This window comes from Cordyceps fumosorosea, assembly GCF_001636725.1.
Source record: "Cordyceps fumosorosea ARSEF 2679 chromosome Unknown scaffold_28, whole genome shotgun sequence".
NCBI lineage: Eukaryota > Fungi > Ascomycota > Sordariomycetes > Hypocreales > Cordycipitaceae > Cordyceps > Cordyceps fumosorosea.
Window position 1 is genome coordinate 54,844 of NW_017387328.1, and position 16,267 is coordinate 71,110.

General features: G+C 55.6%; 6 protein-coding genes across 6 annotated transcripts; 3 read left to right on the plus strand and 3 right to left on the minus strand.

Moving 5' to 3' along the window:
- Window positions 1–2,010: 2,010 nt before the first annotated feature.
- ISF_08235 (WD40 repeat-like-containing domain protein) lies at window positions 2,011–4,239 on the plus strand (the record flags this gene model as incomplete). The annotated part of the gene is made up of 2 exons (XM_018851838.1): window positions 2,011–3,226; window positions 3,278–4,239. 2 exons carry the CDS (start codon window positions 2,011–2,013, stop codon window positions 4,237–4,239), a joined length of 2,178 nt encoding a protein of 725 aa, XP_018700920.1.
- Window positions 4,240–4,350: 111 nt separating this feature from the next.
- Window positions 4,351–5,423, minus strand: ISF_08236 (hemolysin-III channel protein Izh2; the record flags this gene model as incomplete). The annotated part of the gene is made up of 3 exons (XM_018851839.1): window positions 4,351–4,512; window positions 4,587–4,817; window positions 4,881–5,423. 3 exons carry the CDS (start codon window positions 5,421–5,423, stop codon window positions 4,351–4,353), a joined length of 936 nt encoding a protein of 311 aa, XP_018700921.1.
- Window positions 5,424–6,430: 1,007 nt separating this feature from the next.
- On the minus strand, window positions 6,431–7,363 carry ISF_08237 (hypothetical protein; the record flags this gene model as incomplete). Its single annotated transcript, XM_018851840.1, has 1 exon — window positions 6,431–7,363. The coding sequence occupies one exon, from the start codon at window positions 7,361–7,363 to the stop codon at window positions 6,431–6,433; it is 933 nt and encodes a 310-aa protein (XP_018700922.1).
- A 300-nt stretch (window positions 7,364–7,663) lies between these two features.
- ISF_08238 (Tetratricopeptide-like helical) lies at window positions 7,664–11,269 on the plus strand (the record flags this gene model as incomplete). Its single annotated transcript, XM_018851841.1, has 3 exons — window positions 7,664–7,678; window positions 7,814–7,957; window positions 7,997–11,269. 3 exons carry the CDS (start codon window positions 7,664–7,666, stop codon window positions 11,267–11,269), a joined length of 3,432 nt encoding a protein of 1,143 aa, XP_018700923.1.
- Window positions 11,270–11,874: 605 nt separating this feature from the next.
- Window positions 11,875–12,678, minus strand: ISF_08239 (Translation machinery associated TMA7; the record flags this gene model as incomplete). The annotated part of the gene is made up of 3 exons (XM_018851842.1): window positions 11,875–11,972; window positions 12,041–12,137; window positions 12,673–12,678. The coding sequence occupies 3 exons, from the start codon at window positions 12,676–12,678 to the stop codon at window positions 11,875–11,877; spliced, it is 201 nt and encodes a 66-aa protein (XP_018700924.1).
- Window positions 12,679–12,831: 153 nt separating this feature from the next.
- On the plus strand, window positions 12,832–15,708 carry ISF_08240 (Protein kinase-like domain protein; the record flags this gene model as incomplete). Its single annotated transcript, XM_018851843.1, has 3 exons — window positions 12,832–14,613; window positions 14,660–15,028; window positions 15,493–15,708. 3 exons carry the CDS (start codon window positions 12,832–12,834, stop codon window positions 15,706–15,708), a joined length of 2,367 nt encoding a protein of 788 aa, XP_018700925.1.
- Between the last annotated feature and the right edge of the window lie 559 nt (window positions 15,709–16,267).

The window sequence follows — 16,267 nt, forward strand, 5'->3', positions numbered from 1 at the left end:
AAAGAAGGGATTCTAAGTTTCCCGCCCTCCCGCCCTCCCCAAGTACAAAGACCAGGGGCCCCGTACAATGCGCGGGGGCAACGCCTCCCCCGTACGATGCGCGGGGGACTCGCATATATGAAGGGCCCCCGACCGTGGGCCCTTCGGTCGTTTCGGCCGGTCGGTTGGTCAGTCGGTCGGTTCGGTTCGGTCAGTCCGGTCGGTTCGGTCGTGGATCGAGTGCCGTGTCGTCGAGGACCTAGTTCAAGGTTAGCAGGTATTGATCAGAGGTTTATGGATAAGCCGAATGAAGGGCTGAGTAAGGGAAGAACTTACGGGGCCCGATCTCGCGGGGGGGGGTTGTCGAATGATCGAGTGCCGTGTCGAGGACCTAGTCAAGGTTAGCAGATGTTAGTTAGGATTTTGGATGAGCCGGAGCAAGAGGCCAAGGGATGGGAGAAACTTACGGGGCTCGATCCCGCGGGGGGGGGTCGGTCGATGATCAAGTGCCGTGTCGGGAACGGGGCTCGATCCGATCGAGTGCCGTGTCGAGGACGGGGCTCGATCCCGCGGGGGGGTCGGTCTTGGCCGGGGGCTCGGTGCCGGCGGCTTCTTCGGTACCTAAAAATAACCCTGTAAAGTCCCCAGCGTCGGCCGGTGCGCCGACCGGCCGAGCCGGGGAGAAGTTAGTGCCCGGGAGCCCTTCCTCCTCTTTCTCCTCCCCACGCTAACGTTAGTTGACCTCCCATTGACTGAGGATCTTCATAAGATCAACGAGGCTTTTTGCTCCTTTGACCCTACTGGAGCTCAGTACAACGGGGGATGCGGAACAACAAAAGGTTTGAGAAGTGTGGGAGGAATGGAGAGCTTATATAGGGATTGAGGGGGCTAAAGAGGGATAACACAGATCGGTGATGGCAGAAACGACGCAAAGTCATTTCGTAGAGTGATTCGGAGTGATTGGCAAGAGAGTACTAGAGTGACTTGCAGTCAGACCGACTTCAGACCAACTGTTCATTGGATCAGATGAGGAAAGCAAGGCCAGAATACGAAGTTTGACCAAATGTTTGATGCTGTGAACAGCTCGTGTCCTCTCGTGACGAGCAGAGAAGACAGGAAAGCCAATCATTCGTCGAAAGTGAGTGAGGCTTTACATTTTCGTGAAACTATGTAGTGTAAGTATAGCTGTTTCTCTTTGCTAGGTCTTATCAGGAGATGCAGAAAACAATATTTCTCTGTTGTGTCGCGGTGTGTGGCTGGGCCGGGGGTGGGTGGTGCGGCCCCCAACACTCATCCCGTCTCTTATCACGACGCGAATCTTTGGAGCTCCTCGTGAGTCCAAAACAACCAGAAACACTGTAATAGATAGGTCTAGTTACTCTTTCACAAAACTTTAGGATTTCGCAAGGCCAGCCCCGTTGAATAGGTGATTATCCATCGACACGGGAGGAATAACCACTAGTTGCCAACGGTGCACAGGGGGCAGCCAATCTTACCGCCACCCTCCCGGTGTTGCATAAACAAGACAATTCCGTGATGCTCATGTGATTTGATTGCAATCCGTCTCGGGGCTGTACTTTGCGCCGAGAAAGCATCAGCAGGAGCAGTGGCACGCAAACAGAAGCAACTGGTAGATGGGGCAGATAGGAAGCTCGTATGATGTGACGAGATTGTTTCTTCGGTCCTTCACAGGTGTACAGAGTTTCGTCCCGTCCTCTCTCGTTTACGAGCATCGCCGAACGTGCATATATATTGTGTTAGGTGTGTGGTGCCCGCCACTTCGCAACCCAGCAGCCTCTGAGGGCGAGAAAAGCGCAAGAAGTTGATGAAAGCTCAAGAAAGGCTTCAAAAACTTTTATGAGTTTGAACTATAATTTAGAGTAATTATTTGGTAGATATCCGCTTCTTAACGCAAATCCTCTCCGTTTGTCTTGGTCGCCCCACAGCCTACCAAGAGATTGACTTTCTCAAGCACCAACCAGGCAAACTCCACCAACCAACCACGATCATCATCTGAAACACATCGACATAATGAGGCCGAGGAGGTCGAATCGCACCAAAAGCTATGCTGTGGAAGAGTATCACTTTGGAGATAGCTCTGACGAACAGGCGGTCAGCGCCGGACGCCTCAACGCAACTGAAGAGGGGGACACCAACTTTGAAGATGAGGCGGCTGAGGACGACGCAGAGGAACATGGAGACGATGACAACTCAGCAGAGGAGGACGAGACAAGCATAAGCGAATCAGACGGTGGTGAGGCGGTCACCAAACCCGCACGACGTCGCGCAGCAAAGTCGGCGGGAAAGTTGCCTCAGCCTCCACCGCCCAAGACGGCCGGGAAGACGACCAAGCTCGCTGGGGGCTACCTGGAAATCCCCCTGGCCAGCCAGGACGGCAGCCACCAGCCCAAGGCGTACATTGGCCCCAACGATCGCGCCGTGCGCCGTCGCCATCTCGTCTCCGCGTGGTACGGGCCAGACGAGGAGCGCATGGAGACGACGCAGACCCTTCTGGAGCGCTGGTTCCAGTGGCCGGTGCTGCCGCCCAGGATTCCCCAGGAGGACGAGGCGGGTGTGCCGTCTAGGGGTGCCTGGTTGGAGGACTACGCGGGTAGGGAGGGCAAGCTGGCCGCCGCCTGGAGAGCCAAAGTCCAGCAGGCGATGGCTGGCCGCCCGCCGCTGCGAGGCCTCTCCCCAGCAGAGGCCGCACCGTACAGGCTCCCGACGCACAGTATGCCGGTCCTCGTCGGCCCAGATGCCAAGGAGGAAGTTGTGTTTGTCCCAGGCGGTGGATACGCAACATCGCACGCAGGCATCCCGTTTGACTACGATACGAGCAACGAGAACCTGCCAAGCGGCTGGATGTTGGACACGGGGGGTATCGTGACGAGCATGGACTGGGCACCACGCACTCGCGAACAAACGAGGCAACTTCTTGCGATGGCGGTCATGCCTCACGCCGATCAAGAGGTACACGAGGTTTCCGAGCATCATGACGATGACCACGTCAGGATGCAGTCTTCGTCCTACGGCACCGTACAGCTGTGGGAGATCCAGGGTGACGCTTCGGGCGCTGGTTCGGCGATGGCAACATCCCTGCCTCCCAAACTCGCGAGGACTTTGTGTTTCCCTCACGGTAGGGCGAGGCGGGTACGGTGGAATCCAGTCGGTGGCTATCTCGCCGTGCTGTGCGCAGACGGTGCCGTGTACGTTTTTGAGGCCGATTGTGAGGCAACAGAAGAATATGGTAAGTAGAAGCGAAGATCTGTTGTGCTGTATCTTGGCTAACTTGTATCAGAGGAGCTCCTCAATCCTGTCTCCGTCTTACAACTACGAGATGAGGCTAGTATCGACGCCACGGCCATGAGCTGGGCAAACATGAACCGGCTCGTGGTGGGCTATTCGGACGGCTCCGTCGCACTATGGTCCATCCTCCCCTGCCACTTGCTTTCTCGTCACGCCGTCCATCACAGCCACGTCGTAGAGCTCGCCACCGGGTACCCCAGCATGCCGTACGTCGTGGCCGCGACGCCGCTGGGCGGCACCGTTCGCGTTCTGGACCTAGAGGCGGGCCCCAGCCACGAGTTCACAGAGGTGCAGGCCATCAACGTGGCCACCCAGCCGGGCCTGCTCGCCTGGAGCGACCAGATGCTGGGCTTCTTCTCGCTGTACCCGTCCGCGCGCGTCAACAACACGGTCATCGGTTTCATGCACCACGCCAACCTCCCGCTGTTTCGTACGACCTTTACTGGCGACAGTTTTCCCTCCTGCATCGCCACGGGCAAGACGCACCCGTTCCTGCTGATCGGACTCATGGACGGCTCGGTCTGGTGCCTGAACCCGCAGGTCGAGCACTTCATCGGCCGCAGCGACGCGACGTACCGCGTGCGCCTGTTCCAGCACGAGCACCGCCCGCGGCGGCTGTTCGCGAGGGACTCACCCGCGGGGAGGAGGGGGGCGTCGCGCGTGGTGCAGGGGTTCGAGGTGGAGAGGAACAGGCACGCAAAGTACGAGAAGCCGCCTGCGGCGAAGAAGGGGAAGGCGGGCAAGACGAAGAAGGCGGCGACGAACGTAGATGAGGATGAAGATGAGGTGCTCAAGGCGAGCGACGCGTCGAGGGCGGCGATACACGAGCCGCTGACGAGGATCACGACGATGGAGTGGAATCCGAATGAAGGTTTCGGCTGCTGGGCGGCGGCAGCGATGGGCTCTGGTCTTGTTCGGATTATGGACCTTGCTATCGAAGATGATGACGAGTAACGATGCCGTGATTGTATTATTGCTATGTATAACCACGATGCCGTCGATGACATGAAGCCCCGTCTAGACTGGATCTATCTATCACATGAACCCTCCATCTATACACCTTCGCTATGGACAAAGTGAACCGTTGCCGGTATGGTGGTAGTCAAACGCCTTTGCCATGCCGTAAAAGTGCGTCGCGGCAGCGAGAAGCACAAAGACGTGGAATATTTGGTGCGAGCTGCCCCAGATGTCGACCTTGCCCGGGAAGCTCCTCTCCGGCCAGCGAGCCTGTGCGAGTTAGCGTTTTGCATTGAGATTAAGAGGGGGAGTACACGGGAAAAGGTTGTAGGGGGGGACATTACAGCGTAGAGGACGGCACCAAAGATGTACAGGGCGCCCTGGAGGATGACCCAGCTGAGGCCCATGCGGTCCTCGTAGTGCTGGTAGCCGTGGCGGCGGACGCCGAGGAGGATGGGCACGACGCCCGACAGCCCGAGGCCGATGAACATGCTCGCGCGGTAGGGACGCCAGGCCGAGGTGCGGAAGCGCTCTACCCAGGACACGGTGGCGCAGGCGACGCCGAGCGCGCACATCTACGGCTTTGTTAGTGTAGTCCGCTACTCTCTCTCTCCCTCCCTCTTAGAAGAAGCACCCACCACGTAGAGGTAGGCCCAGAAGAGCACGGGCTCGCAGAAGAAGCCGTAGTATAGCGCCGGCACGTAGCTCCCCACGATGAGCGCCACGATGCCCGTGTAGTCGAGCTTGTTGCCCCAGCGCGCCACCGCGGCGGAGTGGTCCAGCAGCGTGTGAAAGGCGGCGCTCATCCCCAGGCAAGCGACCGCGCCGCCGAAGAAGCACGCAAAGACGGCGACGTCCCCGGCGTGGGCGGCCTCGTAGCGCGGGCGGACGACGTGGAAGATGTGGGCGGCGGCGGCCAGCGCGCCGAGGCAGCCGAGCAGGTGCGTCCAGATGTTGACGGACTCGTTGTGCAGGTAGAGCAGGGAGCGCGCGGCGTGAGTGTAGGAGGGGCGGATGGGCCGGTAGCCGCCGTGGATGAAGGCGTTGTCGCGCCGCCAGGCGGGGAGGTCGTCGAAGAGATGGAGGACGGTCCTGGTGGTGGATTGGAGACCCTGGGAGGCGGCGTGGATGGCGGAGGTGGTGAGGGAGGGCCGGCGCTGCCGGACGGTGGACGTGGTCATCTTAGTGTATTAGCGGGTGAGATAGTTCAATAGATTATTGAGGCTTTCTCGATGTTTGCGACATGCTGGATGGCCTTGACATTTAATGGGCGATGGCGATGGGTGATGTATGTGCTTGGCCGCTGCTTCTTGCTTGTTGGATGGGTCGGCGTTTTTGTTGGGGCTCACATGGGATTTACGACCAGCTCCGAGGCTCACCACGGACATGACGAATCGCGTGGGATTTTCTCACCACTTAATTTCATTACAATTAAGAAGAGACTTTTATAGATAATTTTGTTAATTTATTCCCGTTGGGTTATTCGATCGCGACGCGCGGCTTTACAGGCGTTAATAACTGAGTTTTCCTCCAGCGCCCCAAGCTCACTGAGCACCTGCACTATGTACATACATAGGTAGAGACTGGGTAAGAAGATGTATGGTTTCCCAGGAAATTTTCACTTTCTGTTCAAAGAATCGATTTATTTTACGGCTATTAATTTCAAACAAAATTGTCGTATATTCTATCGAGTCAATCCATTCAATCTATTCAATCTATGATAAAAAATTTAAATAAAAAACGCCAGCAATCTCATCCACCATCAACTCATCCATCTCCTCACATTTGCTCATCAACATCCCGTGCTATGGGGTAGCATGCGACTTAACTCATATTCCCAGCATGATTTCAGCTCTCATACACACTTATACAGCCATCGGATGAACTGACACTCCTTGTGCACCGCTGCGGCAATGTGCAGCGCCTACAGATAAATCTGTACTCCCAGCGCATCCGCCCGTCACACAAGACACCCTCGACATGCAATAACCAAGGGTGTGACGAGAAGGGTTTGTGCGACACGAAGAGGGCAAACAGCTTCCTCCATGCGTTTGCAGACTCTGCTCCAGCAAGTGCCGAATAGAGAGGGAAATTTTTGTCACCAAATCCATCAAACTCAAACTCATCAGACTCATCAAACTCATTAGACTCATCACCATCCATCATCGTCCTCCATCACCATCATCAATCAGTCATCAAAAATACTTCCAAACCCATAACTGTGTCCAACCTGCACCCGCGATGTCCCCTTGGCCTCGACTGTGTGAGCCTTGACCAGCCCCGGTCTGTCCGCCAGCGTCCCAACTGTCACTTTCGCTGAGTACTCGTTGCCGACACGCACCCGCGCCTTGTCCTCGACGACGACATTCTCCGCGACCGCCATGACCAGAGTTTCGTCGCTCTTGGCCGAGTCGCGGCGGCTCTCGTCTTCAACGGCCGTTGTGGTGTCCGACAGTGTATCGCGGGCATCTCGTTGCGGGTGGGCATCTCGTTGTTCGCTGGCATCTCGTTGTTCGCTGGCATCTCGGGGTTCGCGGGAATTTTGAGTTTCGCGGGCATCTTGGGCTTCGTGGGCTTCGCGGGCATCCGGTGGCTGGCTCTGCTGCTGCTGCCTCCTCTCGGCCGGGTGCAGCTTCTCCAGATCATCGACGAAGCCGCCCAGGTTCGTCAGCAGCCGCTGAAACTCCTTGCCGTCGTAGAGCGCCCACTTCATCTTCTGTCGAAAGGAGCTCGCCCGCTGGCGGTCCTTTCCTTTCCGCCGCAGCACGCCCTGGACGATGTTGTCCAGCAACGGCCAACGATTTTGAGACGGCTTTTCCTCGATGTCATACCGCGCGGACGTCTTGCGGGCCGTCTGGAACAGCAAGCTGATTTCCTCGAGCACGGTCCGGACGCGGATGGTCGCCTCGTCGGCCGGTGCGAAACGTGTCTCGTCGTGCACGCCCACGGAATCGCCCCATTGCGTCAGCCGCGCCTGGAGGACGTCGAGCTTGAGCTGGCAGCGCTCGTAGTCGCGCCCGTAGTGCCGCCCGAGCTGGACGTAGCCGAAGCACTCGACAGCGTTGTTGAAGAGGGCCGCCACGCTCAGCGCGGCGGATAGGGTGCCAAACACCTCAGCCATTCTGGGTGCGAGAATGAGAGCATCTAGGATCCGGAAAGGGGCCAGCTCTCAACTGAGCCCTCAAGTCGACCTGCTTAGATTTGTTGCATGGTGAAGATCAAGCTCCAGCTTGGCTGCACGTCTCATTGGCTCCCTAGCCGCCCGGGGTCGAAGAGGCGGGGGAGGTGGTGGCCAAGACAGTAATCCTGCGTAGAGTGCCGGCATGTGTCTGATATCGAGACCAGATTGATTTCGCAGTAGGAAAAAAATCTGTGTAACCCGTTCGGCCGCGAGAGGCTGCCACGAAAGCGCGCTGCAAGGATGGATTCTGTCAGCGTGCGTGACATCAACGCCAACGGAAATGCCAGGATACACGTGGGGAACAGCTCTGTAACGCACATCCATAATTACGCAGAAGGACAGGGTAAGATGCCACCTGCAGTTCGAGGATGTAGGCTGATTTGTTAAGAGCACCCGGAATCGACGCCGAAACCCTTCCCCTTGATCCCCTTCTCACGAGACCCGGACTTTGTCCCCCGCGGCGACCTACTCGGCCGAATCCAAGCCCAATGCGCTCAGCCCGGTGGTCGGGCGGCCCTGGTCGGCCTCGGAGGTGTGGGTAAATCCCATTTGGCGATTGAATATGCATATCAGGTTGCAGATGTAGGCTGCGGCGGCACATGGGTGTTCTGGGTGCATGCCGGCACCAGGGCCCGCGTGGAGGAGGGCTTCCGTGCCATTGCTGATGCCGTCAAGCTTCCTGATAGGCACCTCCCCAAAGCTGATGTCCTGCGACTCCTGTACTCCTGGCTCTCGAACGAGAAGAATGGCAGATGGCTGCTTGTCCTTGACAGCGCCGACGATTATGAAGTCTTCTACGGCGCAGAACCAGGCAAGAGCCAGCCTCTCGCATCGTACCTACCCCAAAGTCCCAATGGCGCCATCCTCGTCACCACTCGGGATCATGGGCTCGCAGTCCGACTTACTGGCAATTACCGCGGCGCCATCCAGGTCGGGCCCATGACACCAGATGAGGCCATCTTGTTTCTAGAGAAGAAGCTTGGTGTGTCTAGCGAACCCGAGCTGGCCGCGGAGCTGGTAGCTACCCTAGACTGCATCCCCCTCGCCATCAACCAGGCAGCGAGCTACATCCAGGCACGGTCACCGCGCTGTACGATGCAAAAGTATTTGGTAGAGTTTCGCGAAAGTGAGAAAAAGAGCGCCAAGCTTCTGGCTCATGATGCTGCAGAGCTGCGGCGAGATGGGTCAGCCTCAAACGCTATCATGAAGACCTGGCAGATCTCCTTTGACCATATCTGCTCAAAACAGCCATCCGCGGCCGACCTACTGTCTCTGATGAGCTTTTTTGACTATCAATCAATTCCCGAATCTGCTCTTAACCCGGAAAATGAGTACGATTCCGACTTTGACTCGGACCTGGAGTCGAATGGTGATACAGAGGAACTTGCCAACGAATTCTCGACCCTTCATCTTCTAGCCGCCAAGAAGAAACAGAATCAAATCCCAAGCAATTCAGAATTTGACTCGGATAGCGACTCAGATGATGACAGTTTTGAAGACGATGTTTCAATGTTGCGAAACTTTTGTCTCGTCTCAGTCACCGCAGCCGGCAACCAGTTCGAAATGCATCGACTAGTTCAACTGGCCACGAGAAAATGGCTGGCTGTAACGAAGCGACATGAGCGATTCAGGCAGCTCTTCATACACAGAGTATTTATTTCGATGCCATCACCAGATACGTACAATATCTTCCGTTTTCGACAGATTATTGTCCATATGCAAATCGCGGCTAGCTATCGCCCAAACAAAGCAACTACTCGTGCTTGGTGTGCAATCTGCAATCGCTTATCGTGGCTTCGATACGTCACCGGGCTGAGTAGCGAAGCGAGAGAGCCATTAGATAAAGCATACACGGCATGGAGAGAGCGCAAAGGGCCTGAGCATACGGCTTGCCTTGAGTACAGAAGGTTGTTAGGCGATATCCTGCTCGAATTGGATCAGATTTTCGAGGCCGAGGGTATTATTAACGAGGTTCTGGAGATCGCACGAAAGACTGTGGGAGAGGATAATGAATCAACAATTGTGGCTATGATCTCGCTCGCCGAAATATATGTGCGCCAAGGCAGATATGATGAGGCAGAAACGCTTGAAGTCTGCGCTACAGAGGCAGCCAAGCGAGCTCTCGGGCCCGAGGATCATAGGACTCTCACCTATCTAGCTTGCCTATCTCGAACATACATGGCTCAGGGTCGCTCAAAAGAGGCGGAGAATATTAGTCAGGCGGCGTTGGAGACTTGCAAGAGAGTCTTTGGGCCAACTGACTATGAGACACTGGAGTTTATGGCTGTTCTCGCAGGAACATATGAGCACCAGGAACGATACGAGGATGCACTACAACTAGAGCTTAATATGCTGAAGGTCGCCCAATCTGCGCCTAGACCTGACAACCTGCTGATAGCCAAAGGCATGTCCCGTCTTTCCAACTTGTACAGGTCAAAACACATGTATGAACACGCTGAGGAAATGGACAAGGCCGCTCTTGTTTTGTCTACCAAAGAACTTGGTCCATCTCACCCAGCAACTCTTGGCAACTTGACCGACTTGGCATATGATTATCATGAACAAGGTCGCAAGGAAGAAGCAATCATAGTATTACATGATGTAATAGAAAGGGCAACATCAGAGCACGGCCGAGATCATGCTTATACAATCACATGCATGGATTCTGCGGCAATAATCTTCTTCAAGCAACGAGATTACACCACGGCAGAAGAATTCCGCACACATATATTGTCATATCGCAGAAGGACTCTCGGGGACGCCCATCCGGATACTATTTCCGCCATGGCCCACCTAGCCAGAATTTTTCGACACCATTGCAAGTTTGAAGAGGCAATTTCACTCTTTGAAGAGGCCCTTTCGGGCTCTGAAGCCAAATTTGGCTTCGAGCACAAGGGTACTCTCCAAATCGCTCGTAATGTGGCGTCAATATATTCCTACGGCCTTGAACGCCATTCCGAAGCCATCTCAATACTGAAGAGAGTTTCTAACACCAGCAAAGCAGCGTATGGCGCAGAGGCCGAGTTGACTCTCCAGTCAATGCTCGCGCTTTCTGAGTGCCAGCAAAAAGCAGGCTTACTGGTGGATGCAGAGAGCCTCCAGAGATTCGTCTTGACGACTCGAAAGTCGGGGCTCGGCCCGCAGCACAAGGATACGCTGGAGGCGATGTATTCTCTCGCCGATACGTTAGAAGATGGCAAAAGGTTTGAAGAGGCCGCAGTGCAGTTCAGGGAGGTGCTGTCGGGATACAATTCGTGTCCCGATAGCACGGGAATTTGGGCGGCGATGGCTGCCGAAGCCTTGGGTCGAAATCTAGTCTCCTGCGGCAAGTTTGAGGAGGCTCTGGGGGCATTCACAGAGGCTTTTTGTCTCTTCCAGGAGACCCTTGGGGGGGATGATCCGTCAACTTTGACATGCCTCAGCTGGAAGGGCCACGTCTATGCAGAACAAGAGAGATGGACAGAAGCAGCGGAGGAATACGCGCACGTACTGGAGGTGAGAAAGAATGTGCTCGGGCCGAACGAACGGAGCACGTTGTTCACGATGCGGAGGCTCGCGGTTGCTTTGAGCCACGCGGATGAGCTGGAGAAGGCCCTGGCCGTGCTTTCGGAGTGCGTGGACAGGGCGAGGCAGCATCTTGGGCCGGAGGATCCTGACACTTTGGAGTTTGTGGAATTGCTGGCGGATGCGCTGGAAGACGACGAGGGATCCGATACACCGAACAGCTCAGTCTTCGAAGACTGCCCCATCCGCGATGGGCCAGAGGTTACCGAGATTGTCGGCGATGATGCTACAGGATCCGCAACGAAAGAGAAGGCTGATCAAACGGGCGGGGTGGAAGATTGAGAGCGAGAGGTAGCTGGCGCAGCTACATAGGCAGTACTTGATCTCAAAAATACTATCATTGCCCGGTCAATAGATCAAAGAATTGGAAGAGCACGTCGAGGAGCACGCAGACCAGGTGGACCATCTGGCTGAGAGCTGTAAGGCTAACAAGGGCCGCCGTTGGGAGATATTTGGAATTTCAAGGATTTGTGCAATTTCTTTTCTGTTCTTAAAAGAAACGCGCCGCCGACCGTAACCGCGTTTGTCTGTCTGCACCCGCTACCATAAAAAGGCCCCCGATAATCACGCTTTACTTTCTTACCTTTTGTTCTTCTTGGCAGAATAATCGCAGCACCGCAGCTTCTGTAATCAGTCCAAATCACTGCAGGGTTGCCTCCATCCAGTGCGGGGTGAAAATGCAGCACAATATGCAGCCTGGACAGGGGCAAATGCAGGCCCTGTTTGCGCTCGTGTCTCCGTAACCATCGACCTAACAATCACATAATGCCGTTGAAGAATTGCGCAAAGCATCAATTGAAGAGAGTCGCAAAGAATTCCAGCGCTTAGACCACCCCGTAGTATGATGTCGTCTATTGACGAGCATGCGCCCGCCTAGCGATGCCACTCTATTTCTTTCCACTCTTCTTCAGGCCCTGGCTGCTGAGCTTCAGCGGTCCCTTCTTCTTGGCCACCTGGTTCTTCGCGTCCTTGAGCTCTCTTTCAACTGTGTTGTCGCGTGTTAGTGATCGGTCTCTTTTTCTCGTTCGTCGTGCGGTCGCAGTAGAAACGTACCCTCGCGCTGCTTAGCGATGCGGGCCTTGTCCTCGTCGTCGAGCACCTTTGCCTCCTTCTTCGCTGCCTTGAGAGGCTTCAACTTGCCATCTGTGTGCTCTCCGTGTCAGCCCATGCAATAGAAATCCAACCTGGTACAGCCTGGTGCCCGGTGTGGCCAACCAGCGACGTCCCAGGAAACTGGTAGCGAATTACATGCCGTTTCTGGGTGGTCCGCCCATTTTCTTTGTGTGCGTGTAACGTGAGAAATCCTTATGTAAGCTTGTGTAGGCGGGGGGTTCGAGGATTCGAGACGGGGCAAATCGATGGAAATCGTGTAAATTGCGTAGAATTCGATGGATTTGACAATCAGACTCAAGAATCAGACTCGAGAGCAAAGCCCGCTTCAAAATCTACCACTCAGACTAGTTGCCGTCCGCCACGAGCCCAACGAATCAGGCCCTTCCTAAAACGTTCATATTCGGTGCTGCTTTAATCTGGCAAGTGAAATCCCCACATATTCTAAAGCGGCGTCGCTTTTCAGAAGATCCTCAGGCATCCTCACCCACCGCGAGATTCTATGTCACCACCCATCATCAAGGCGATGCAGATACGGCTCCCATCCAAATCCCACCCATTCATCACGACCATACAGTCATTAAGTCGCAGCCTCGAAACGCCAGTTATCGATGACCTTGGGCTGAAGACTTTCGCTGACCGGTTCGACCACAACCTGTTGAACTTGCTTTGATTGCTCGGTGCTGACACTTGCCATTGCTCTTCCTTAAAGATCGGGTCACAGCGAATCCACCATGTCGAGTTCCGACGAGGGCGAAATCTTCGAGGCTAATGGAGCCGATTTGAAGGCATCTTCACTGACGCGCGCAAAAGGAAGCAGCGTTGACCGTCGAGATAGACTACCAGACTGGGAATCGCCCGATCGCGACGCTCGGAGAAGCCGCTCCCCGAGAGGCTACAAGCGCGACCGCGATGACTACGATGCGCGCAGCCGGCGACGCGATGCGCCCCGCGACTCCCGTGACGATTACAAGCGTTCAAGAGTATCGTACGACGACTTGGACCGGTCATCCGGACGCCTAGATGGCAGAGACATCCCAAACCGTAGCCGGAACCGCAGCCGGGACCGCAGCCGGGACCGCTACAACGACCAGGGCGATCGCAATCGAGGCTACAGTGACAGGCGCGAGCGTAGAGGCTCGCCCGCCCATCGATCACGACAAGACGATCAAGGCAGTGGACGAAACGGAGACGGCCGGCGCAATCATGGTCTCAGCTACGATGACCGCGACTCTACCATGGCAAGTTCTGGGTCAAGACGGAGCACCGGGGCACCAGTACCCCCCACAGCAAGCAGAGATGCTAAATCACACAAAAACAGTGCAGAGACTGGTACCGCTCGCACCGATCCAGCACTCAAGTCAGTGCATTTCGCAGAGTTTGACAGCAGCGGCGTGCTGACCAGCTCCAGAGAACCTGCGGCTGATGCAGATGTCGACTATGATAACCAAGAGGAATTTGATGAAGAGGCCGAGATTGAACGTCGCCGCAAGCGCCGCGAGGCACTTCTTGCAAAATCGAGCTCCGCTACACCCTTGCTTCTCCAAGCCGTCGGGGCCACCGAAAAGGTTGGCGCAGCGTCTCCAGCAGTGTCAGATGGCACGCTAGACGCAGAGACGCCGCAAACACCGCAGTCCAGTACGTTGCAGCCTGCCTACAAACTACCGCCCTCTAACAAGTTAGACATAACATCACCTCGATCCCCAGCATCCAACGATGCCATGTCTCCGGGAAAACTTGACCTCACCGATGACCGGGCTTTGATGAACAGCCACGCCGCCCCGAAAGACGACGACGACGGTCCGTCCGCGGCTGATTACGACCCGACAGTTGACATGAAAGTGGACGAACAGCGGGACGAGCTCCGACAAGGCCATGCAGTGGACGGCATGCATGCAGACGTCGAGGAGTCAAATGGAGACGGCGCCAAAGACGAAGGCGCAGACGATGACGGCTTCGACATGTTTGCCGACAACTTTGACGAGGAAAACTACGCAACCAAGCCGACCCAGGGTGCAGACGAGGCAGTTGACGGCGGCAGAGGTATTCTCGAAGGCGACGATAAGGATGGCTACTACAAGATGCGAGTAGGCGAGGTCATCAACGGTCGCTACCAGATTCAGTCGACTCTCGGCCGCGGTATGTTCTCCGGTGTAGTGCGTGCGCTCGATACGACGACAAAGATGCCGGTAGCTATCAAAATCATGCGAAACAACGATGCTCTCCGGAAAGGCGGCTACACAGAAATTGCCATCCTAGAGAAGCTCAACGACGCAGACCCGGAGAATCGCAAGCACATTGTCAAGTTTGAAGTCTCGTTCGACTACCGCGGGCATCTGTGCATGGTGTTTGAAAGCCTGAGTATGAACCTGCGTGAGGTGCTGCGCAAGTTTGGCAACAATGTCGGCATCAATCTGGGCGCCACGCGAACGTATGCGCACCAAATCTTCGTGGCATTGGCTCACATGCGCAAGTGCAGCATCATTCATGCTGACTTAAAACCCGACAACATTCTGGTATGTTGAGTGTATTAAGTGGCTGGCACTTGCTAATTGAATGCAGGTGAATGAAAATCGAAACATGCTCAAAATCTGCGACTTGGGAACCGCCATTGATCGATCCGACGCGGCGACGGCGCATACAGAAATCACCCCGTATCTCGTCAGTCGATTTTACCGAGCCCCGGAAATCATCCTCGGCATGTCGTATGACTACGGGGTCGACATGTGGTCGATCGGGTGCACGCTGTACGAGCTCTACACGGGCAAGATTCTGTTTACCGGTGACAGCAACAACCAGATGCTCAAGGCGATCATGGAAATTCGCGGACGCTTCACTCCGAAGCTGTACAAGCGCGGCCAGCTGTCAGCAGGCCATTTCGACGACCTGGGCCAGTTCGTGAGCGTAGAACACGACAAGGTTCTCAACAAGGTATGTCTATTTTCGTGAAATTGGGTATTTTCCCTTGCATATGCAGGCACTCGCAGCCATCACATGTCCAATCTGCGGCTATTTTGAACCATGACCTGCATTAGCTTCGGAGCTGGTGAGGAGGCTGGTTAGGCGCCGACGACGCCCCTGCATCCACGCCTCATCTCCACTGCCAGGGGGAGGATCTCAGCCAGTCGATTGAGTGCGAATATGAAATCGCATCGCGGCGGTTACGGTCGCAGGTGGCTGCATCGTCGGCCTTGGCTGACTGGTTGCATAAGATGGCGGCGGACCAGGGCGAAGGATCCGAAACAATGGACTCACCCCCTCCTCACCGGTGTGAGATGTGAGGCTGTTTTTTTGCAACCCGTCAACGGGGCGCGAAACGGATCTGCCTAGCCAGCCCTCTGCATGCGAATTGCTCGTGTACGAATATGACCTGTTACTAACATGTGCTCTTCTAGACCGCGGTGCGGACGCTGGCCGTGGTCAAGCCAACGCGGGACCTGCGCACGCGCCTGATGGCCGCGTCGACAGGCATGAGCGACGCTGAGGCCAAGGACCTCAACCACTTTGTCGACCTGCTGGAGCAGTGCCTGGCGCTGAACCCGGACAAGCGGATCAAGCCCACGGAAGCGCTGAGGCATCCGTTCTTTACGTCGAGGGCAGGCAGGCGGTAGGAGTGCACACTGGAGTGGGACGGGTATGATTCAAGCAGGGCTGCGTATTTGTCAAGGTAGTCAAATCGAACGCTCATGCATTGACAGTATTGTGCTTACGTGAGGCAGGCGATATGAGTTAGGCAGCGGTGTGACGTGCCGGTTTGCCTGTTGAGGCGGCGTGCCGACCAAGGTTTGCCTTGACGGTTACGTGCAGTGCTACTGGTCTGTGATGTGAGGCGGCGTCTGTCTTTCATGAGAGACTTGTCCCGTCGACTTGGTGGCGAGGTTTGCTGACTGGCTGGGAGATATCATGTGACGAAGAGAGCATGCTGTGCTCGATGATCTGGGGAGGGACAAGTCTCAGGTTGACGGAAGATTTTGACAGGTGCGACGATTATGCGCTCGTTCTCGTGATACCTACCGTGTTGTGTGATGTTGCGAGGACTACGTAGCTACCCTAGAGCTGGCTACGAAACAACCTTGGGGGTCGATTTGGTGGCTTGTTGGGGTGGGATTACGCGAAACTTTTCGAGTGGCAAGCATCATCTGATTAAAACGGTGTTGTGTAATTTGGGCT